Source organism: Rutilus rutilus, assembly GCF_951802725.1.
Source record: "Rutilus rutilus genome assembly, chromosome: 14".
Taxonomy (NCBI): domain Eukaryota; kingdom Metazoa; phylum Chordata; class Actinopteri; order Cypriniformes; family Leuciscidae; genus Rutilus; species Rutilus rutilus.
The window spans coordinates 19,036,243-19,059,301 of NC_140219.1; the positions used below are offsets into that span (position 1 = coordinate 19,036,243).

Sequence of the window (23,059 nt, forward strand, 5' to 3'; positions counted from 1 at the left end):
CCCTAGATAAATTGTACAGTCTCTGTGCAGTATAAGATGTTTTTATCCCCCGACACTGCCAATTATATCATTTTGACATGATGTGGGATTAAATAAGACGGCTTTGCAACTGATAAAGCACTTTATGTTACTGACCACTGCAGGAAGGCACGGACATTAACCATTATTTAACACTTAGCGTGACCCTGTACGAAAATAGAACAGCTAGTGCTTCATTTCTGGCTGCTGTGTTTGGAAGTCAGCTCAATTTACCATAAATCAAACCTGCAGTTTCTTCTGCTACATCAAGTATTATTTTGAAACCAGTGAGTGCAAAAATACATATCACAGACAATATCCACCATATGTCAGTTTCCACTGATGTCTGCAGCACTTATAAAATTGTAGACAATCACTTTCATCAAATGTAACCACAGAGTCAGCTGAAGCAAGTCATCATTAATGGACTCCAACTGTAACAACAGACTGTTTTATATATAAAAAAAAGTATAGTAGACATTTTTGTAATGTACTTTGTGCTTTATTTTTCTTTTGTTATAACATGGTTAAGAATGTTTATGTATACCTCATTAGACTTGATCAGTACATTCTGTGGGTTTTAAATTAAAGTTATTGAAAAAAGATGTGTACGCCTGTAGTTTTTTTAAGTAATGACATTTAAATAATTTACAAAGTACAAAAATCACTAAATAGCTCCCATTATTTAGATATTATTACTTGTATAAAAATGTCATCAAGCAAAAAATATGCTTCTTAACCATCCCATTTCCTTCACTCCATAAAAAACAATTTGTCAGCAAGATAAAACAACACATGGAACAAAGTAGTTGTATTCTATTAACATAGGAACAATTATTACTGATATCCACCAGTTGGTGACATTAGAGAGGTTACTGTGGTCTGGTTACTGTGGTGCGGTCACATTAGCGAAATTTGCGGCTGCGGAGATTCATTGTCAGTAACGTAGCTAAGCATCGCTCACATAGAATTCACTTTCAAACCAAGCTGCTTTTTTTGTCAACACAGCGAATTTGTATGGTCAACTTCAATAAGCAAAATCTGCACTTTTTCACCAACACATGAAACTCCTGATTGCATGGATTCTATTTGAAATTACTGGATATCGCCAGAGAAATTTTGCTGAGCAGAGCATGTTAATGTCAAACTAGTGCAGTCACGTTAGCATAAACATGCCCATTGTCCATTGAAAACAGTGTACGTATGTATAAAGCACTGCTCATACAGAAGTCACTTTCAAATCAAGCATCTTTCTGTTGTGAACATGTCAAATTCCTGTGACAAACTTGAACATGAGCGAAATCTGGGTGAGACAGTTTTTTGCCTTTACGCAAAACTCCCGATCGCACAGATTCCTATTGGAATGACTGGGTTTTACCTGCGAAATTTCAGTGAGCAACAGTAAAATAGTAAACAAGGTCCATTATACATTATCATTAGTGTAGCGATACATGAAGCACTGCTTACTCGTAGGTTCAAACTAAGCAGTGAATTTGAGTGTTCAAAATGAAGAAACTTGAATCTGATGTGAAATTCAATATTTCCTGGTTTTCTATTAACATGACCGCATTAAGCCCACAGAATTTGACCATACAAAGGTAAATGTGACCGCACCCTAATCTGTGTCCCGTCTGGTCTTTCAAAACAAATTCTATACAAAAAAAGATTATGATGAAATAAAGCAAAGCAAGTAAAACATTCATAAAAAGAACTTGATGCTTAAAGATATGGGCTTCTGCTCTCACCACAGTGGGTTTAGCTGGAATAAAGTCATAGGCAACGCGAGATAAATAAAGCACTGAAAAGGGGTCTTTGGAGTTCACACGCATACCTACTGCAGGTCAGTGAATTACAAATTGAGCCACACACCAGCGGTTCAGGAAAGAAGAGTGTCGTCTGATTCCTCCCTTCATTTAAATGTCTCTTCAAACTTTCACATGAAAGCTGATCTGTAAAAAGTTGACGTGTTCTCCAAAAGGTCCTTCCCTTAGTCCACTTTCAGCACACTGTAGATTTTATTTACAAACAAGTAGCAGGCGAAGAAGCCTATAGTACCTGGATGGAAGAAGAAATGTGTGAGAATTAACAAAAGAAATAGAGAACAGGACAACAAAAAGAGCTTTTCAGCACATGTACGTCATAAAATGTCCCAGACTAACTGATAGTGTACACATTATGAAACAGCACTTCGATTAAAACCACAGTTGGAGTCATTTTACAAGAAAACCATCTATTAATAGTTGGGTTTCAATGCAGCAAATTATCTGACAGTCAAACTGAGCGGAGTGTGATAAAGCACAGGATTAAAGGGATAGTTCACTTTGAAATTAATTTTTGATATGTTTTAGCTTACCTCAAGGGCATCCAAGATGTAGGTTTCTTTGTTTCCGCAGTAGTTTCAATTTTGATATTTTTAGGTCAAACCGTTCTTGTCTGTCAGTCATATAATGCAGGTCTATGGTCACTGTCTCAAAACACAAGCACAGAGTCCAAATTAAAACAGTTCCCCATCGTCCAAATGAAACAATTCCCCATCATAAGTACACATTGATGGCCTAAGACACGAAACGAGCGGTTTGTGTGAGAAAACGAACAGTATTTATAGCATTTTTACCTCTTATACACAGCCACGTCCAAGTGATCTGATCTGATCTGACGTGTACGCAGACTGGTGCATAGATATATACACTAGATGTCGCCTTAAAGACATTCGTTCCAATGAACTGCTGTAGACAAGGCGACATCTAGTGTATATATCTATGCACCAGTCTGACACGTCAGATCAGATCACTTGGACGTGGCTGTGTATAAGAGGTAAAAACGCTATAAATACTGTTCGTTTTCTCACACAAACCACTCGTTTCGTATCTTAGGCCATCAATGTGTACTTATGATGGGGAATTGTTTCATTTGGACGATGGGGAATTGTTTTAATTTGGACTCTGTGCTTGTGTTTTGAGACAGTGACCATAGACCTGCATTATATGACTGACAGACAAGAACGGTTTGACCTAAAAATATCAAAATTGAAACTACTGCGGAAACAAAGACACCTACATCTTGGATGCCCTTGAGGTAAGCTAAAACATATCAAAAATTAATTTCAAAGTGAACTATCCCTTTAAATCTAATCATCGCTGGGGCGGCAGTGACAGCCAATCAACAATAGGTCTGATTGAAATATTTAGCTAGGAATCTATATTTAGATGTATTTATAAACACACGATTCTCAGTCCTCCTCCTCATCCTCCACACACGCTCTCACTCTATCTTCAGTTTGCTTTTGGGATCTAAAAAGTCCTGCTAGAAACAAACCATTTCGGGGAAGCGTTATTTTAAGATGTGGGACTGAGAACGTAATAGCGACTCAGTAAGCATCGTTTTACTCGTGTCTTACATTTTCACCCCTCAAGTGCGCGTAGAAGTTGCCATAACAGCCATTGCCAGGGATCCTAAAGCATCTAGAAGAATCCATGGCAACAAATAGATTGTGGCTAATATCCACTCAGAAAAGAAACCAATGGCGGTGGTTTCCCATCATTCAAAGAAAAGCTGTGAGAATTGCTGCAATTACACTGGATAATCTGGAGTGTTTTTGTAAAGGTTCAGTGTCTTGAATACTCCTACTACAAATGACCTATGTGAAATGTCAAAGTACTGTCGCAGAGAAGCTTGGGGTATTTTTCAGAGTCGATCATTGACCTAAACAGTTGTAAATCCCTTTTCTTCACGCTGGGTGAGGAAAACACATGCTACAAAGCTAGAACCTGTCGTTTGGAGAGACTGAGTAGACATAAGTAAGCATATCTAGATGCTATCAACCCACAGGTGTTTATGGATGGCAGACAGCTGGCCATCGCTCGCCACCTCCGCCTCAGCATATCAATGAGGGGAAGCGACAGAGATTTGATTAAGGCCGGAGGGAGCGGCGCTACCTTTCAACAACAATGAAAGATGAGGAATATTTATACGTGTCCCAATTACCCTCTGCCTGAACACAGTATGACCCATCGGGCAGGAACAAAACTAGCACTGGTCACCTGCTAAACAAAAGGACCAGCAGGGAGACATACTGCAGCATCAAAACTACCAACATCATGACAATCTCTGAACATTTAAGATTGTAGGTAAAGTAAAAATTATCACAAAAAAAGTAATGTCACACTGAGCACAAAAAGTATTGAATTTCAGGAACAGGATAGAAATCCTGAAGCGGATGAATGGTACTTTCCCCAATTCACCAGCTGTGTGCTTAGTTTTGATGAAGTATCTTACAAGCTACTAAAAATGTTTGCACCAATAAATAGTTGACTCATAACTATGTATAAACTATATTTACAGAAGCATCCAACCTGGAGTAACAGGTGGAATAAAACGACAGACTGACTGAATTGCATCAATAAGCTCTTGTTTTGGCTGACAGACTAAAACCTTATATGATAATGTTGGCAATGGCAATTGCATATTAAGAGAGAGAACATCATGTGAATAAATGTACTCAGTTATTTATAAATTAATAAATGTACAAACGCTATTTTACCAATTTTTTTTTCAAGTTTGTTAAGGGTTGATTTGTAAAAAAAGGACTACACACCTGTGCACATATATATATAAAACGTGCATACCTATGGACTGAACACGTGATGCACGACATCGGTGTTTGCGCAGAGGTTACGTAGGTTTGCACAGAGATAACTGATAATCGTTTGCACCTTGGAACCTATTTCGGGAGTGCGTTCTCGAGACACCAGGCACTGTTTTGTGCGGATGGGCGGCCAGAACGCGTTGAGGGTTTTCTGTTAGAACGGTTTCGTGTTAGCGGCCCCTAAGTTAATAACTAATGATCTTCGCAACGGAAGTAAATCAATCAATCAAAACTAACTTTAGCTGGACAATAACTTTATCCTAGAGCTGCTGTAAAGCCAAAACAATCTCTGTTACTGTAATTTCCTATTATCACAGTAAAGCTGCTTTGAAACATTTCATATTGTAAAAAGCGCTATATAAATTAAGATGACTTGACTTGACTAAATAGCGCACCTCTGTGTGCATTGTTCCATGTTGTGCATGTCAAATACAATCAATCATAACAAATGCAATTTCTTGTGCTTTTTTGAATTAGTATAATTTATTGATCCTAATTAATTTCAAATACGGTTTCTGAATGTTATTTACATATAAAAAACACCTATTATGTTATTGAAGATTAAGCAGTTACGTATTTCAATGGAAATATTTTTTTTGTCATTTACGTGAAGCAAAAGTTAAGAATCAAGGATAAACTGAAATTCACAGCATTTAAAACTTCTTCTGCTCATATATTTGAAGGCTGCTGTTGGATCATTGGGGATAGACGTCATTTTATGCGAATACACATTATTATACGGAGAGCTTATGACCTACTAGCTATGTTCTACCTTAAGACCAAATGGTGCTAGTTAGTTACAAACTAGCTAATAGTTACAAAGCCTCTAATACAGTGTGGACTTTGCGTTCCAATTTGAATAAGAACTTACGAAAAGCTGGTTCAACCCTACCCTGTAGAGTAAATATAGCTATAGCAATTTACTCTAAACTGGGTTAACCTGTTAAACTAGTTATTTGATGGAGGAGGAGAATTCAGTGAAAGCTCATTCAGTGTAGGATTGGTAAGACTGATTCACACTATTAAGTTGTGAGCATAGACTGTAAAAAAAGATGGATGACGCATCCTCCTTGCACTATAGGAAAATCAAGCCAAAATATATACAAAAAATTATGTTAACATCTTGCGCCGATCACATAACTTGGAGCCCAAGTCTGCGCAGTAGTAATACTGAGGTGGAGCTGCACACCACATGCACAGCTGTCAATCATGACGTTACACTGTTTTTATAGGACTAAATAACTAACTAAAACCAAACTTACTGGAAAGACGAACACTTGAACATACATCAGCGCGATAAGAACTACCTAAATGACAGAAACCATCTTTGGAATTGGATTTTTTAATTTTTCGATTCCATGAAGAGGGCGAGGTTTATGACCTATACTGCAGGCGATCGAAAGGTTTTGTCTTCACTTTTCAGGACGCGCGGCACATTTGGTTGTGGGTCATTAGCTTGTGAGTCAAAATACATGTGCAGTATGCTCGTTTTTGATTATAGCCAGTGAAGACAACACAACAGAAAGACTGTAAGCTAAAAGTCAGAAAAATATCATTTCTTTTGCCATTTGCTGTAGATTCACTGAAAATCAGAGACACCAGTGATAAAATATAACTTTAACCTAAATAAAAAAAGTTATGACACAAATCAATGCTCTAACCAAGGGATTCCCAAACTGGTGTTCGTAAATTGATTAATTAAATCATAAAAATATAAAATAAAAATCAATATTTTTATCTCTTCACTTTAGTAGGCCTTTATTAATCCCCTGGAGCCGTATGGCTTACTTTTATGATGGATAGATGTGCCAGGATATTTTTTCATATAGCTCTGATTGTGTTTGGCTGAAAGAAGAAAGTCATATACACCAAGGATGGCTTGAGGGTGAGTAAATTATGGGATAATTTTAATTTTTGGGTGAACTAACCCTTTAACTGCATGTCATGTGTTGCTAAATCATTTAATAATTACTTTCAAATCTCAGGGGGTACTTCAAGTAAATATTATATCAAAAGAATTCGGCTTACAAGAAAGTTTGGGAATGTATATTAGGGGTGTAACGGTATGCAAAGGTGACAGTTTGGTACATGCCTAGGTTTTGAAGTAACAGTTTGATATGTTTTCGGTACAGCAGGGGAAAAACAAAACTTTTTCTTTCTTTTTCTTTATTAAGCAGCCCTAACCCTTACTGAACAAACCATGGCTCTGTCTTTAAATAAAACTTCTGTCTAAAACTAAAACTGTCAATACTGCTGCAACACACGCTTTCTAATTCATTTTATGCTGTAAAGGGGGACAGACATTTGAAGTGCTTTCACTTTTTGATGCAAAATATTTTAGCAAAAGTTATACGTTACTGTTACACCCATTGTATATCAACTTATATTATCAAGGCTAAAGGGAAACAGACCATCTCTCACATACCTGTGAAAATGAAGAAAATGAGCACCATGATCGAGGTGTAGCCAAAGTAGAGGATAGTGCTTGCCAACCCTATAATTTGAAGCTTTGAGTAGAAGTAATGCACTGCGTAGACAAACAGATACACTGCCGTGAAACCGCTGGTCAGGAATGATCGCCACCACCAATGATAATCCTGTCAAATAAAAAAAAATAGGCTTTAAACAAAAAAGTAAAGATATACATGCATTTATTTATTTTTAAATAGCACTTCAGACATAACGTTTAAAATGATGTTGTAGACTCTTATGAGACTGATTCATATCAGTGATGAATAAGAACCAGCCAAACATGAACCAAAAAAAAAAACGTTTAAAATATGCCATGATCAGTGTTCAATCTCACCTCTGCACATAAATGGAAGTAGCAGAGCAGAACAGTGGCCTCAGAGCAGGTAATGAGCAGGATGATGAAGACCAGGAAGAGGAAGCCAAACATGTAATACATCTGATGAGACCTGCAGAGAAACATTTCAATTAGTTAATGTTAGGGCCAAAACATCAGTTCTGGCATCAACTCATTTCAGCATGATATGATTTCAAACTATACCAAATGCTATTGAGGATGAAGAAGAGCTGGATGAAGATGCAGCCGAAGGGCAGGATGCCACCCATGATGATGCCTGGCACAGGTTTGGTGAAGAATGACTGCTGAGGAATTTGGCGTGGGATCTGGTTTGTTCTCACAGGAGGCTCGATGCCCTGTTAAAACAGGAAAATAAAAACACCCACAATCATGATATCGTGCATGACAGTGTGCCAGAAGAAAAGCTCACACAGATGGGAACTGCAATAGCAGCTGATTCAAATGTTTAGAAATACATAAATAGGGAAGCATAAGTATCAAAACCTGTGAGCCTATAATTAAATGTCTTTTTTTTTGTATCCGCAAGTGTGGAATCAGCACCTGTCAGAATGCCAGGAATTAGAATTGTTCTCTGTTGAAAAGAACTCCTGTTTAACACGTGATCAGTTTGCAGTACGTATTTTAGCACGTATTTCACATAAGATGTGTTTGCAGTGCACTACTGAGCCGTGGCTTTAAACGCAATAAATATAAACAACGTAATATTTAATTCATTATTTCTATTTAGATTTATATATTAAGATATAAGAAGATATTAAGAAGTCTTACGAGTCATACAATGCTGTATGTTTTTCCCATCTCAATGATTAGATGTCATAAATTGTGTAGCCTTCTTGTTCCAAGTGTAGTTCTCAGACAACCAGATATACTTTAAGTACCGTATTGTTACGAATATAAGACAACGTTTTTTTTCTTGAAAATACATCTGAAAAAGTGGGGCCATTTCGGGGAAGTTGGCAGGGGGGTGTGAGGGGCTGCCCATAACCCACAGCAGTCATCCAGCTAAAGGCACTGGATATCACCAAAGAGCTGAACATACACACCAGCGAGGCCCTTTATTTCTTGTTTCGGCTACGAAGCTGAAATTTCTACGAAGTGGCCGCTTTGATGCAGCATAAGAATGATGCGGCGTAACGCCACAGAACAAATATTGCCCAGCACTTGGCCTCCGACTTTAGGGAGAAACTGCTGTCTTTTCAGCGCTATGTGATCAGCCTAAAGAAAAAAACATTCATATCCTTTGGTTCAGATAGGAAATGTAGATCAAACACTTGTGTTTTTTGACATGCCAACATCTGTCACTGTACATAAAAAAGGTGAAATATCAGTCATTGTGAAATCTACTGAAATGAGAACTACAGGCTATTTTTATGGTACGCTATAGTGTTTATTTTTAAATGTGATTGTTGGTACATTTTACCAGTAATTACCATACTTTCAATATAAAAATTAAACATTAAAATATGGAAAATATGCAATTATAATTTTAATATATTATAATTAGGGTCATCTTATATTCGGAACAATAATTCTAATACTTTAGATATAATTTTGACCGCATTAATTATTTTTGCAACTCCTGGTAAGTGCTTTTCTATGCTTTCCCCCAATCTTAAAGGAATTATATGCATATATGGTAAAATTACTACATTTTCCTGTCAATCCGTGTTCATTTTGACCAGCAAATTCAGCAAAAATTGACTCATGCAGAAACGTTTGTTGTACTGCTGTACCGCACACTGTTCCTGCAACACACTGTTGCCGTGCCAGACTTGAAGTGTGAATGCTCTAACCTCTTAACATTGGCACTGAAAAAAAAAACGTATCGCATAGGCTACGCACTGCACGCGGGTCATGTGTGAAACAGGCGTCAAGAACAATTGGTCTGTTCAAGAAGGCATACTCACTGGTTTTTTGAAGCCGAAGTATGCACCCACAAAAGTGAGAGGAACAGAGATGCCAAACCACAGCGCCAGGATTGCCACGAGTGTACCAAAGGGAATAGCAGCAGAGGAGCCCTCTACCCACAGGATCAGATTCATCAGGAAAAAGTCCACAAACACAATCCTGCAAAAACACAAGTCACGTCTTTGAAACTGCATACTGACATAAATCATATTATTTCTGTTCTCGGGAAATGAAGATGAAAATATTATTCATACCCAGGACACAAAAGGGCTGTGAGGAGGACATTGGTTTTCCATTTTTCACCACCGAAAGCTGATGATACAGAGGTAATTGATTTGGAAAAGTAAGCAATCAAGATGAATATTTGGCATTTTTAATGTGGACTCAGTAACTTTCCCCTCACTAAAAATGCAGAAATGAACAGAACCATAAAACAATAATACGTGTTGGAGCCATATGTTGTAAAGTTTTTCTTTGCCACTGAGTGGCACTGTGACACAGTATAATTGTAGCACAGGTGTAACAGGAAGAAGTGTGAGCATGGGGGGAGGGTTTCCACTGCAATATTTCCTTACTCTTATATAGTCTGGAAGACACATATCCAGCAGGTGTGCCAAGCAAAACCCACAACACCACCGAACAGGTCATGAGAGCCCCTCTGTTGGCTGGAGACAGGAAGCCCAGACAGGCCAAGACTAAAGGGAAAAACAGAATTGTCACTTTTTTTCATTTAATGCTATTATAACTAATGTGAAATAACATGCTCCCAAAATGTGTAAAACCAATTGTTCAACAATGTCTACTGAGCGTAAATAATCGAATTAAAAATTTGAGCAAATGAGGAAAGTTCACATTGTTGGTATTTTCATGATGCACTCAAATATTCAACTGGTCTCACGGATCTAGAGAAGCAACCCTTAAAGTTAATTTGTACAATACAAAAATCTGCAGTACTTTTAATTCATTTCTGTTCCAGATGCACTTACAAAGGGTGATGAAGGTCATGATGAAGATCTGAGTGCCCTGTCCGAGGAAGACAGACAGAAGCATGCCCATCTTGGGTGGCCTAAACACATCACCATGAACCTGCTTCCAGCCAGACTCCTCCTGGGCCTCCTCCTGCAGGAGATATGACATATTCCAATATGATCTCACATGACTATCATCAGATAAACCATTATGGCCAGAACACACTCATTTAAATTCTCAACACAGCAGATGGTATATGTGGCATTTGTTTTATCAGTGTCATTATCTATTCACTGCAAAACAGCTTCCTTATTTATTTTTTTTTACCTTGATTGGTGAGTATGGTAATGTACAATTACACTGTTTTACCATACAAAGTAAGTTCCCAGAAGCCAAACAATTACCCAATCATAATCACCACCAGTGACATAAGCTAATCAAACATAAGCAAACATAAGCTAATACGCTTACATAGGTAAAGTTTGCAGCTGGAGGGATCTTAACCCAGTCTGCCTGTGAATATCACAACAGAGGATTCATTGACTGGATGTATTCTTTTGGTTATTAATATGAGAAAAATAATAAAACACTAAAAATTGTCAGTCAATATATGCTTGAAGATTTGGATCTTTGACTCATGAAAATGTAACAATTATAAATAAAATACAATATATAACAGGAAGTTTGATGCGGGAGTGTCAGCTCTGTTGACACAAGAGACTGTAGTGACGTAACGGAGTCATTCATGTCTTCTCTTATCTAGAAAACAGTTGGAAGGAGAACAAAGTAAATTCAAGCTACCTGGTCCATCTGGTTGTACCGGGCAATATCCTTGTGCAATGTTCTAAGCATGATCATGGCCACCATGCCAGACAGGAAGAGCACAATAACCAAAGAGTTCATGATGCTGAAAGAAATGAAAGCAATTAGTATGTATGGAAATATAGAAATAAGAGCTTATTCTTGACATTATATATTTTCAACCAGCTTGGCTTTCTGTGCTCACCTGAACCACTGGATGTTGCTGTGAGGCATGGAAACCAAAATGTAATCCCAGCGAGAAGCCCACTTAATTTCATTATTTTGCTAAAAAAGAAGAAATAAGCTCTATCACACAGAGTTCTTTCCAACCATCTCCATATAGTGTCTCCATAAACAAGCTTACCTTAAATTTAACTGAATAGGTGTAGGTCACTTTGAGACTACTGCTGGAATCTACTGGAATGTCCATGGGAGCGCCTTCACATGTTGGTTTCTCATCATCACCATGCTTGATGCTGTTCAACAGACAAATATATATGTAATGTTCTAATCCATGTGCATTACAGAAATTTTAATGCACATGATGTTGCTATGCCTAACTTCAAAGCATTTTTTGCTGAAACTGGTCACATGGGCCCACAGAAAGTAGAGCAAGACCTTACATTAGGTTAAGGACGCTACCTAAAGTGAAGTTAGTTACAGACAGTTAGTTGCTAAATCAGACCTCCTAGGTTCCAGCGTAGCCGCCACAAGTCGAGCACCCATCCCAGTCGTTTCATCTTCACTGTGGTAAAATATGGTGATGTCCACATGGTTGAAAACATAATAAGTGTTCTTCCTGTTGAAATCAGCCTAAAGGAGTGGATCAAAATCACAAAGCATCAAAATGGCATCTCTATACTTCTCTTGCTAAATCTTTTAGTGACTTATAAAGTTATTTTGAAATTGTTGATATTTCTTTAATCAGCTTAATATTTCCTCTGTGTCAGTGTTCTAGTTCTGGTAACGTATTCTAATGTTATATAAAGATTTAACTTATTTAACGATTAGACTTAAAAATATACATATATAGTTTTACTTAAATTCAGTGTTGGGGAAAGTTACTTTTAAAACTAATGCATTACAATATTGCGTTACTCCCTTAAAAAAGTAACTAATTGCATTACTTAGTTACTTTTTATGGAAAGTAATGCTTGACGTTACTTTTGCTTTACTTTTTTAACGTGGGCTGACCTTGATTGTTTGTTTTTTTAATAAAAGCTATCTCACAAATCAAGTGGTGATAAACAGTCTCTCTCTCACATTGATAACACAGGCATCCTTTGGGTTTCCGTCTTGGTTTACTAGACATCCAATGGGAAATCCTGGGTTGCAGACTTTCTGATTGTCTTCCACCAAATAACACCATGTTACAGGCATGTTGTCAACAATCCTGCAAAACAAAACAAAAAAATAAAGTGTAAGAATAAACCAAACCACTAATCTGTTATGTCATGTGCAACCATTAGGCCTATATAGGCTACTCAGTAAAGGACAATACTGTATGTCAAACCCTACGATGACAGATAGGTATAGTGTCTTTTCTAAAAGGTTGAGCATTGCATCTTGCTTATGCTAGTAACTGATAAAGCAAGATGACAATTTCCACAATGCTACCACGCCTACTGTAGGCAAGGCATCCACGTAGACTTACCAGTGGTGCTGGTAATTCAGCTCCATTCCTCGCTTTAGAAAGTCCAACTTTAACTTGCCTTCTTCTGTAGTTTCATACAATATGGTGCAGACTTTCTCACATGCCTTGTCAGCCTTAAATGAAAACTAAGAGAAAAATGTCTAAAATCAATATCTGAAGGATCCATCCATTATCCATCCAGAGAAGCATACAGTACTGGAGTTCACATTCAGGAATACACTGTCTAAATACCAACAACATAATTATATGACGATAATATACAAAAAAAAGTCAAACAAAACACAGAGGGAGAAAAGTGTGTGTGTGTGTGTCAGTTACAGCTACATCTAGTAAAACTTGACAAACAAGATGCCAGGTTTCCAAAAGCAGGGTGTATAATCTTTCAAATGTCACTGCACTGAAGTCAGCATAAAATGGAAGTTGTGATAGTCTTTTATTCCCTGTTGTGTGAAAACGTGAAACGGCTTCTTGAACAAGAAAAAAAAGAGTAGGGCAGGACTTGATTTTGTCCATCGGCAATTGATTGAATTGTTCTAGTTTGCTATTGCTATAATCTCATGTGAGTGACAGGTTGTCCTGTCACTGCACCGAAAAACACTACTTTAGAGAACAGAAGAGATGTCATTGCAAGTGGGAGGGGAAATGATTTGAATGAAAGATTACAAAGGCAAATTCTTTTTTTTTTTAAATGTGTGGGACAAATCATTTATAATAAAAACTGCAATATTCCATAAAAAAATAAGAAGTGTCCAATTTGATTTCATGGTGATATTACAGATAAAATAGGCTACAATGAATAAGGTAAATAAAAAATCTCAAATACAAAACAATATCTTGTAAGGTGATGTCTATACTATACCTTGTAAGGTGATGTCTCTATTCTTTCTCCAAACAACACCTGCCCAAGGTTCTCTGAGGGCCTTCTTTCATCCTTGTCTTTGCAAAAGTTAAACCTAAAGCAAAAAGTATGCCCTCACTGATCAGTGCTTGTAACGAAATGCATGTAGATATAATGAAGCTTATATTGTAAAGGTCAAGCATACTTACGCATCATATTCGTAAGGCAGGACTGATTCCACAGAGTCCAGTCTATTCACAAAGAGCTGTATCTCAGTCTGTGGGAATGACAGCAGGGGAGAAGGGTCAAGGGGACAGCTGACTATGCTGTCTAAACATTTGTTATGTGCCAACTGTCTGTACATAATCATACGATAACAAATATAGGACAGTAAAAGCTCACCTGACATTCCCCCTCATCTCCATTCGAGGTTTTCTCGCAAAAACTGACTGGCGCTAAACCCGGAAGGTAGAATCCAACGCTTGAGCTGACTAGAGTTAAACTCAGCAAAAAAACAAAACTCGGATTTAAAGACTTCATTTTTCAAACCAGCGTCCTGCGAGGTTTCCGGTTTACTCTGCTGGAGCAAACCATAAAATTTACCGGCGATAATTCACAAAGAAAATCACCAAGACAACGAGCTCGCAGCTACTACTGCTACTGACTCAAGAAAGATTTGTATTAGTGTCACTTCCTTACTGTGCACATAACTCCGCCCCCTCATGACTCCTCCTCCAATCCCTCTACACCATTGATCCATAACACATCTGGATTAATGACAGCTGTTTTTGAATTAATATATTTATACAATCAATATTTTTTTAATTAATTAAATAGTTTTTAATATATATTTATATATTATAAATAAATAAATAAATATTTATATCTACTTTATTCATTTATTCATGAATTTATTAATTTAGCTTTTAGTGTTCGGCTGGTAATATGATGTCATGTCTGCCCCGTGAGGCGACCCGCTTCATGTACACAACAGTTTTTGTTTAGCTTCAGATATCACTCTTACACCATTTTAAATATATATTTATATATACGCTATTTATTTCTTTGTGTAAAATTCATCAGTGAGAGCAACTTTAATATTTACGACTGGCTTTCGCTCTATGGTTTCGCTATGACTAAAATAAGAACAGTTTGCAAACATGACAATAGAGGGCGCGAGAGACTTTTAACCCGTTAAGTTCCTCCCTCTTACCGTAGAGTAAGTGGCTGCACTGTGGGCGGGTCGAAACCACACATTAGACACATATAAACCAGTAGACGCTTTTGTTTCTGCCTATTGATCCTGAGGTGAGTAAATGAATCGTTCAAATATAGTCATGCTTATATTTATGGGTTATTGATAGATGGTAATTTTATCGTGCGCGTTCAGTTAAATGCGCTTAGCCTGATGATAGGTCTATATTTAGCAGATGTGATGGTAACTGAAAATGGCCTCATGTAGATGGCTGACGCCAAGATGTTTTTTTTAAACGCACATTTTGAATCGCCATTTTGAACTTGGAAAAGTAGCGTTATTCTCTCATATATTTTAATCTATAATTATATTATTAGTGAGTTTTTATCGTGACTATATGATATTCTTCATCAAACATGTGTTGCAAGTTAGCCATATGGCCTGAAGAGGTCTCAGGCTGCTGGAGCTGCCAGTAGCCTTGTAATTTTTAGCGTCCGCCATTTTGTGAAGCATGCTTTAAAAATGTGTATGTAAATGCCATGCAAAATGTTCGACCGAAACGTTTAGTATCTTCTAAAACTTTATAATAACGGTTCGTAGTGTTTTGCACGTGATCCGAAGCAACTACTGTTAGCAAGGCAGGGCCTATCAGCTAATGGTTGCTGTTAACCATCTACGCCAGAGAATGATTAAATCAAACGCTATTCTATCGTCAAATAGCTGTTCCAACTCCATTAAGCGGTGACGTTACAGCAACATGTACGTTACTAACTTTTTTTTTTTTTTTTTTTCGTTGTTTTCTGCTACTATGCATGTATTATTGTTAAGCCGTTTAAAAAAAATGTGCTCTCCCACTTGGTGAGGTTGGTCTGTTTGCTGGTTTTATTAGTTAACTTACTGATTAGTTACTAACTAATCTGGGAGACCAGTTTATGCCGGTTTTAAGCTTTTTTAATTTATTTTTCAGACGAGATGTTCTGAACTGTTCTCTTGTAATGCAGAAATGTGTCTCCTTTTTAGTGGCAACAGTGGGAAATATGGCAGAGGCAGACCGACCAGGAAAGCTGTTCATTGGTGGCCTGAACACAGAAACTAGTGAGAAGGTCCTTGAAGCATATTTCAGCAAATTTGGCCGGATAGATGAAGGTAATAGTAGTTTTGTATGATCTAAATTACTTAATAGAAACTTAATTTTGCTATGCAAGTTTATTTATTGAAATTTGTAGTAATTTGGGTTGCAGCCATGAGCTAAAAATGTTAAAGGGCTAGTTCACACAAAAATTTAAGTTGTCTCATACTCATCCTCATGTCATTCCAAAGCCATAACTTTCAGACATGATATGTGGATTAAACCACTGGATTCATATGGGCTTCTTACAATCTCTTAATAAACACTTTGAACTGGGAGAATGGGATTTTCATGGGTTTGGAATGACATGAGTGTGCAATTGATGACAATTTTCATTTTTGGGTTAACTATGCCTTTAAGTATTTAGTGGCAAATATGACCATATTTTTCTTACCCCTTGTCCTTTGTAGTTCTGTTGATGAAGGATCGAGAAACAAACAAATCTAGAGGTTTCGCGTTTGTAACTTTTGAAAATCCTGGTGACGCTAAAGATGCTGCAAGGGAAATGAATGGAAAGGTGAGTAATGGTGTGAACTTCACATTTGTAAGCTGTGATGATGGTTTGTGGTAGTGATCATTTTGAACTGATGTAGTCCACAATTGTCCTCTAAGAAGTTCTGAGCTTACATAATAGATGTGCATATTTGCTTTTCAGTGAGCTTGTATATTTAAAAGCAATAGTTTCCTAAACTTCTGTTACTTGTGTTTCCAAGCCCCTTGACGGAAAACCTATTAAAGTGGAACAGGCCACAAAACCTCAGTTTGAGTCTTCAGGACGCCGTGGTCCACCACCAGTTCATCCACGGAGTCGTGGCCCTGCCAGAGGTCCGCGAGGGTCCAGAGGAGCACCAAGTGGAATGCGGGGACCACCAAGCAGAGGTACCATTCAGAACATTACCTTTTTCTTTTCTTTTTTTGCAGTGATGACACTCTTTTGATGATCTATTTGAACTGATTGTCTTCTAAGAAGTTCTGAGCCTACACTTAAAACATACTTGCTGCCAAAAATATTACCGTGATAACGTAGGGATTGTAGAACCCTTTTTTAAAGGCATGTCTTCAAGAGGGCCACCACCACTGAAGAGAGGCCCCCCAGTGCGGAACGGAGGACCCCCACCCAAGAGATCTGCACCCTCTGGGCCAATGGGCAGACGTGAGTTTTCCGAACACAGTTTTGTGCTCCTTTTTATCGTTTGAACCATACAGTCATTTATTTCTCAATGTATTTAACAGCTCCAGTGTCCAGAGACAGGGACCCATATGGCCCCCCTCCTCGCAGAGATTCTCTAATGTCACGGCGGGATGATGGTCCTCCACCTCGTGATGACCACTACAGTAGTAAAGACAGGTGAGATATGTAAAAGCATTAATTCAGGGTTTCTACAAGTTAGACTCTCGCCCCCTTTTTTTTTTTTGGACTGGCAATTTATCAAGTCAGTTACAAAGTATGTTGGTCTAATTTGGATCTGAAAAATAAGACTGATTGCCCCTTGGCAAACTGTTAAGTCAGACTAGATGTGGATTTGTGGCTGGTCTGTGTTAAGTGACAGTTAAAAATCATTTTCATTATTTAAAATGATTATTTGAGGAAACTTTATGAAGAAAATTGGCCACTAAATTAAAATATTTATAAAATTAAAGTACATAAAAATAAAATCTAATTAAAAATATTTACTAATACTAAAATAACATTTGTGATGGTCTGTGTTGCCATATACAGTGACACTCAAGCTGTTCATATTTTGCAGTTATTCCAGCCGTGACTACATGAGTTCAAGGGACAGTCGAGACTACGCTCCAGCACCACGTGATTACCCATACCGGGAGTATTCAAGCCATTCCAGTTCTAGAGATGACTATGGCTCAGGATCCAGAGGTTACAGGTATGTTAACATCTATTGTCAGATGTGTCTGATGGCAGTTTGAGAATCCAGCCTAATGTTTTATTGTTTCTTAGTGATCGCGACGGCTATGGTGGAGGACGAGAGCCCCGGGGTTACATGGAACGGCCCAGTACAGGCTCCTATAGAGACCCTTACGACGGTTACGGTAAGATTAAACCTTTAGTGTGGTGAAAAGGGTTAAGGGGCTCCACTCAAACCGCCTGTTTTGGGCCTGGAAAGGGCTGCCTCGTGTGATTGCCAAAAAGTGGAAACATCAAACGCGGCATCTTTTCATCGTGAGAGTTCCAACCAAAATCGCACCAACAAGGATTCCTTTGCAAGCTGTTTTTTGCCCCCCAAAAGTTTGAGTCGTTCCAGTAGCTCTGTCCGAACAACCAAGAGAGATGCAGTACTCAAACTACAATCTATCTGGAATTCAATCCAAACCAAGGAAAGTGCATTTACTCAACAATGACGTGTCAAAGGCCTCTGAGTGGTCAATTGTCTACACTTCAGTTGGGTAGTTCAGTTATCTAGGCTTAAGTAGTCCCACCCAGAATCTGAGATCCAAATTTGTTCTAGCCCCATTTGGAAAGTTTCTAACATTTGAGCTAGACGTGATGCAGATTTAGGGAAATGGGCACTTGACAACGCAGTATCATGCAAAAAATGTTTAAGTAAAATTTTGCCAATTACATGACCCATTGACCCTGCAGGTAACTCACGCAGCGCCCCACCCTCAAGGGGTCCCCCTCCATCCTACAGTGGGAGTGGCGGAAGCAGTCGTTACGACGACTATGGCAGCAGTTCCCGGGATGGATATGGCAGTCGTGACAGTTATCCCAGCAGTCGGAGTGACCCGTACTCCACTAATCGTGGTGACCGACCGGGTAGGCAGGAGCGGGGACCGCCCCCTCTTGAAAGAGGCTATCCTCGTGAATACAGCAGCTCGAGCCGTGGGGCACCTCGGGGTGGTGGCCGCGGCGGCGGCCGGGCAGATAGAGGAATGGCCCGGAGCCGATACTGAGAAAAGGGGGAGAAATGGTTTCTCGTTGAGACTTTCAAAAGACTTTAAGATTCAAAGGAGCGCCCTTTTAAACTCTGGACTTCAAGCTTCAGTTTAAAGCTGTACACAAACTTGTGGAGGTTTTTTTTGTCCTTTTTAAATGCAAAGTTTATTTTCCCTTGCCCACATCCCATTTAATGGTACCGTTGCAAATCTAAGTGTGTTCTTTTTGTATACTAGTGATTTGTTAAACCTGCAATGCCCTAGCATATGGCTTTCATTTACCAATAAAGTGTTTTTAATCAAAGATCTTGAGCAACACTATTCAAGGGAATGAGAAACTATAAAGTGTAAATATCTATTGACCTCTTCAGTTTTCCATGGTGAGCACCCCCAAATGCCACTTAATATAGATGCAATGCAGAATATTCATGTAGGCATGATTGTTCACATTGTTGAGGAATGGACAAATGTCACCTTTTTCCAAACTCTATGGGTGTAGTTTTCCTCAGTGCAAATGGATCCTTCATCACAAAGCCTAAACATTGACGTCTTGCATCGACCAATCCAAAGACAACCAAAATGCAAGAAACAATTCAGCACCACAGATAAAACCTGTCAACAGCTGGTAAGCAAAGCAAACCCTTTTGTTCTGGTATAAGTCAAGTCTCTGGTGTTATTTTGCAGCCTGAAGGTTAGTGTAATTTTAGTCAAACATCGTCTTGATTGCCCTGGCTTTTTCAAATGCAATCTGAAACGCTGTTTCCAACATTAACAAAACCTCGTCTCTGCCTTCAAAGGAGTCTGATCCCTCCCCCAACCACTGGATCGCTGAGTTTAGGAGGTCTTAGTCTCAGAAAAATCAGTCAATTCTGTTGCACTAAAGGAGAATGTCTGGATTTTTTTTTTTTTTTTTTTTTTGCCCCTTTCAAATGAGAAATGGCCTTTTTTCTTTTTTTTAAGGATATTAAGATGAATCTTCTCAATGGATCTATCCCTACAGTCAAATATAAACCACATAGCTGCAAAACCTCTTGAAACTTCCCAGTGGAACGCTTTTGAAATTGTAAATTCACTTAGTGTTAACAAAAAGCCAGAACCGCTTGCAAGCATGCAGATTCTAACAAAGGAAACCACGTGGAGAAAGACAGCACCCTATCAACAAGCCTGGAAAACCTTTCAGATTGGGTCATTATTTTTAAGAATATTTGTCCCTTATGCTGAGCTACAACAGTTTGCTGATGGTAACTCTCTTGTTGCAGGGTGAATGGAGGAAAGGGAGTTTGATGGTAATGCATACATGATGAATACATCATTGCTGATCAGGACCTCTTGTCATTGTGGATGATCCATAAGCCTTTCTGAAGATGCAGGTATGTTAAAGACCTTAAACCCTACAAATTGATATTTTGCATCTTCGTACAATTAATTTATTTTATTTTTCTCCACCTAGATCCAGAATCTATCCAGAAGTGTTCTTTGGAGGCTGCTGATCGTTGAGACTGACGTTTAGATGAGTCGTGGAGTACTACAGATGAATTGCATTAACCCCCCCCCCCCCCCCCCCCAATAAGCAATCATTCGAGTTGAATTTCCCAATAAACAATCTTTGAGTTGAAATTAATGTATTACTTGTCTTTCTTAATAAATTCCGACTATAATAGTGGTGTATTGGTATAATGTCAGTGTTCACCCATACTACATACAGGCCAATTTAATCAAAACATAAATAAAATAAAGTTGAGCCAAATGGAAAATTCTTGCGGCATTTTAAACCAATAACAGTTCCCTTTGTGTCACTGAAATGTCAAAGAGCCTTTATGTTAGTTATATAGCGGACGTCCACTGGAGAACTAAGTGGCGAGGCTGAATGGTCGTTGTAACATACAGAAAAAGCAGAAGCGCGACGGATGTGGGTTGCATCTCAACACAAATAGTGAGAGCCGGCGCACCAAGGGTGCAGCAAAATCTGAAAGGCCCATTGAGCCTAAACTATGAACCCCGAGGAGCAGACTGTTACGTGGCTAATAACATTAGGCGTGCTTAATTCACCCAAAAAGAATATCGCTGATCCTGAGGAATTTCTGAAAACATCTCTCAGAGATGGGGTCGTCTTGTGTAAGCTTATGGAGCGACTGCTGCCTGGAGCCATCTTAAAGGTAATTTATAATATGCACATGTATGTTTCTTTAATCAAACAGTCGTAAACATTAGTTGATTGTATATAATTTAATGCAACCGCAGCAAATACAGCCATGCGGAACTGTCGGTGCACGATGCCTGATGCCTAATGCCAAGACGCTTACTGTTACAAGTGACACTTTGAGATGCACTATATTTTGCAAAGATACAATACGTTGTTTTTGTTTTTTTAAAAGTAGGCGATGAATGTGTATTTAACTGTAGGTTTATTCAGGGCGCATAATTTAAGCGAGATACAATCCGACTTCCTGTTACATGAGAAATTGTTCCGCATTATCGCATTCTCAAAAACGAAGTCCTTGTCAATCTTCACTTTTGTATAAAATGCCAAGGACATTTGTAAAGCAATTTTCTTCTTTGTAAAAGCCGTTTAACTGTGTCAGTGAGATCTCAGATTATTTAATGTCTTTCTGTATTCCTCTGCTGCTAACAAGTAACGTTACCAAATTCAACTCCCCCTTTTTACTCATTACTCTCAGGATCGTTATTAATTAAATAGCTTACGGTATATATTTTGATTTCTGCTGAATAAAGTTCGTTAAAAATCGTTTTGGTTTAAACTAGGAATTCGTGTTTCGATACAGGGACATTATAACGAATGTGCTGATCAATACAACTTGACAGATAAAAGTTTCTCTTTTTTTAATAAAGGGCCCATTATAAGTTTTGTTGGTTCGTGTCTACATCCCTTCCTTTCTTTTTAGCATGTCTATGTGCCATACCGCTTTACTGATTTTACACGACGCTTTCAAAAAAATATTTTCAGTTTGAATTTCCCAAATATTCGTAAACGAATTGTTCTTTGGAGTCGGATCTTTTTAATGATTTGGTTTAGCCTGTTCGCGAAACGTGACTGAACGATTCGTTAAAAAAAATAAACTTTTCAGCTAAGCTTTCACGTAAATTAATTAGTGTAGTGTTCATCCAAATTATTTGAGTTAAATGACTAGCTGAATTATTGCTGAATTAATACAAAATGTGATGGCCTTATTTGTATATTTCATGTAGCCCATATGATGGTAAATGCGCAAAAGAATTGGATTTGGAGCCGGTTCTTTGAAACGAACTGTTTGAAAGAATCGATTCGAGGAAATGAGTCGGATTTACCATCACTAGTAAGCGGTCCAAGTAGAATCTTGCTGAGCAAACATCGTCACTTCCTCCAAAATATATTTTCCTGGTGCGACAGGGCCCAATGAGCTCTAGCAGATGTGTGTGTGTGTGTGTGTACTATGGCGAAGCTCACGCAAAGAAATAGTAACAGTATACTGAACGCCAAATAAATTTAGCATGCGATACATGGCAGTAGTAGCTGGGTACAATGTGGCTCATAGGTTAGGCTGACATTCACTTCCAAAACGAAATCTTGTTGTTCTCTCTTTGCTTTGCAGTGTGGTCGAAGCAAAGTTGAGATTATTTACATCCTCATTCTTTCATTGGTTACAGTATTCAACTGAACCCAGATGCGAAGCGGCCTGCATTGCAAACATTCGGGAGTTTCTAAAAGGATGCACGTCTCTAAAGGTTGAGGTAGGATCATTTTTCTCTACTTTATTGTGTTTTGTGTCACCCGAATGCCTTTGAGAAACACAGCTGAGTTTATAAAATATGCGACCCCTAGGCTCTGAGGATCTAGCCTACTCTTTTAGATCACAAATAAACAAAATCAGTTCTGGAGTGTGTGTGCATGAAAATACATTTCAGATTAAAGCTTTGCCTATAAGCATTGCTTTTATGAAGGAATGATTTACTTAATAGAGTCTTAATAGTTTATATTAAATAATATATTTAATAATTTATATTGGTATCTAGAGTACTTCTCTCTTCTGCCCATCTAATTAAGTTTAGCTCTCCCTGAGGACATACAAATAAATAGCAGGGTTTTGTTTTGGCTTTGCACATGTGATCATAAAATATGCCAGTAAACAAGATTGCTCATGATACTAGCTCTTTTGCATGTGCATTTCATTTATTATGGTTATTA

The 23,059-nt window shown here is 38.1% G+C and overlaps 3 protein-coding genes across 10 annotated transcripts in view; 2 read left to right on the forward strand and 1 right to left on the reverse strand.

Annotated features, from left to right (window-relative positions):
- Positions 1-498: 498 nt before the first annotated feature.
- On the reverse strand, positions 499-14,380 carry tm9sf5 (transmembrane 9 superfamily protein member 5). Of its 2 annotated transcripts, XM_084431033.1 has the most exons (18): positions 14,063-14,346; positions 13,870-13,937; positions 13,682-13,775; positions 12,823-12,947; positions 12,432-12,561; positions 11,854-11,981; positions 11,533-11,644; positions 11,374-11,453; positions 11,169-11,274; positions 10,839-10,880; positions 10,385-10,517; positions 9,974-10,093; positions 9,653-9,710; positions 9,398-9,557; positions 7,674-7,825; positions 7,470-7,581; positions 7,089-7,260; positions 504-2,073 (listed from the first exon to the last, which is right to left on the reverse strand). In XM_084431033.1, exons 1-18 carry the CDS (start codon positions 14,198-14,200, stop codon positions 2,006-2,008), a joined length of 1,998 nt encoding a protein of 665 aa, XP_084287159.1. In that variant the 5' UTR covers positions 14,201-14,346; the 3' UTR covers positions 504-2,005. The 2 variants fall into 2 exon arrangements, with proteins under 2 accessions (XP_084287158.1, XP_084287159.1); XM_084431032.1 differs by lacking the exon at positions 10,839-10,880 and having other exon boundaries at positions 499-2,073; positions 14,063-14,380.
- A 479-nt stretch (positions 14,381-14,859) lies between these two features.
- rbmx (RNA binding motif protein X-linked) lies at positions 14,860-20,385 on the forward strand. Of its 2 annotated transcripts, none has more exons than XM_084430436.1 (10): positions 14,860-14,968; positions 15,876-16,001; positions 16,395-16,501; positions 16,698-16,863; positions 17,021-17,137; positions 17,218-17,332; positions 17,733-17,867; positions 17,942-18,033; positions 18,584-20,246; positions 20,327-20,385. In XM_084430436.1, the coding sequence occupies exons 2-9, from the start codon at positions 15,893-15,895 to the stop codon at positions 18,892-18,894; spliced, it is 1,152 nt and encodes a 383-aa protein (XP_084286562.1). In that variant the 5' UTR covers positions 14,860-14,968; positions 15,876-15,892; the 3' UTR covers positions 18,895-20,246; positions 20,327-20,385. The 2 variants fall into 2 exon arrangements, with proteins under 2 accessions (XP_084286562.1, XP_084286563.1); XM_084430437.1 differs by lacking the exon at positions 14,860-14,968 and adding an exon at positions 15,318-15,614.
- Positions 20,386-20,666: 281 nt separating this feature from the next.
- Positions 20,667-23,059, forward strand: part of arhgef6 (Rac/Cdc42 guanine nucleotide exchange factor (GEF) 6) — a 36,341-nt gene continuing 33,948 nt past the window's right edge. For 4 of the 6 annotated variants that reach the window (XM_084429672.1, XM_084429673.1, XM_084429670.1 and 1 more), the window contains exons 1-2: positions 20,667-21,032; positions 22,522-22,605. In XM_084429672.1, the coding sequence (XP_084285798.1) occupies positions 20,868-21,032; positions 22,522-22,605 (249 nt within the window). In that variant the 5' untranslated portion in view covers positions 20,667-20,867. Of the gene's footprint in view, positions 21,033-22,254; positions 22,410-22,521; positions 22,606-23,059 lie in introns of those variants that run through there. The other 2 variants (XM_084429675.1, XM_084429674.1) reach the window with 2 other exon arrangements.

Coding starts and splice junctions, on each gene's coding strand:
- tm9sf5 (XM_084431033.1), bottom strand. CDS start 14,200: ATGAAGTCTTTAAATCCGAGTTTTGTTTTTTTGCTGAGTTTAACTCTA. Junction 12,562..12,822: donor CTGAATTACCAGCACCACTG/GTAAGTCTACGT, acceptor TTTGTTTTGCAG/GATTGTTGACAACATGCCTG. Junction 10,881..11,168: donor GGTACAACCAGATGGACCAG/GTAGCTTGAATT, acceptor TGATATTCACAG/GCAGACTGGGTTAAGATCCC.
- rbmx (XM_084430436.1), top strand. CDS start 15,893: ATGGCAGAGGCAGACCGACCAGGAAAGCTGTTCATTGGTGGCCTGAAC. Junction 16,502..16,697: donor CAAGGGAAATGAATGGAAAG/GTGAGTAATGGT, acceptor TGTGTTTCCAAG/CCCCTTGACGGAAAACCTAT. Junction 17,138..17,217: donor CTCTGGGCCAATGGGCAGAC/GTGAGTTTTCCG, acceptor TGTATTTAACAG/CTCCAGTGTCCAGAGACAGG.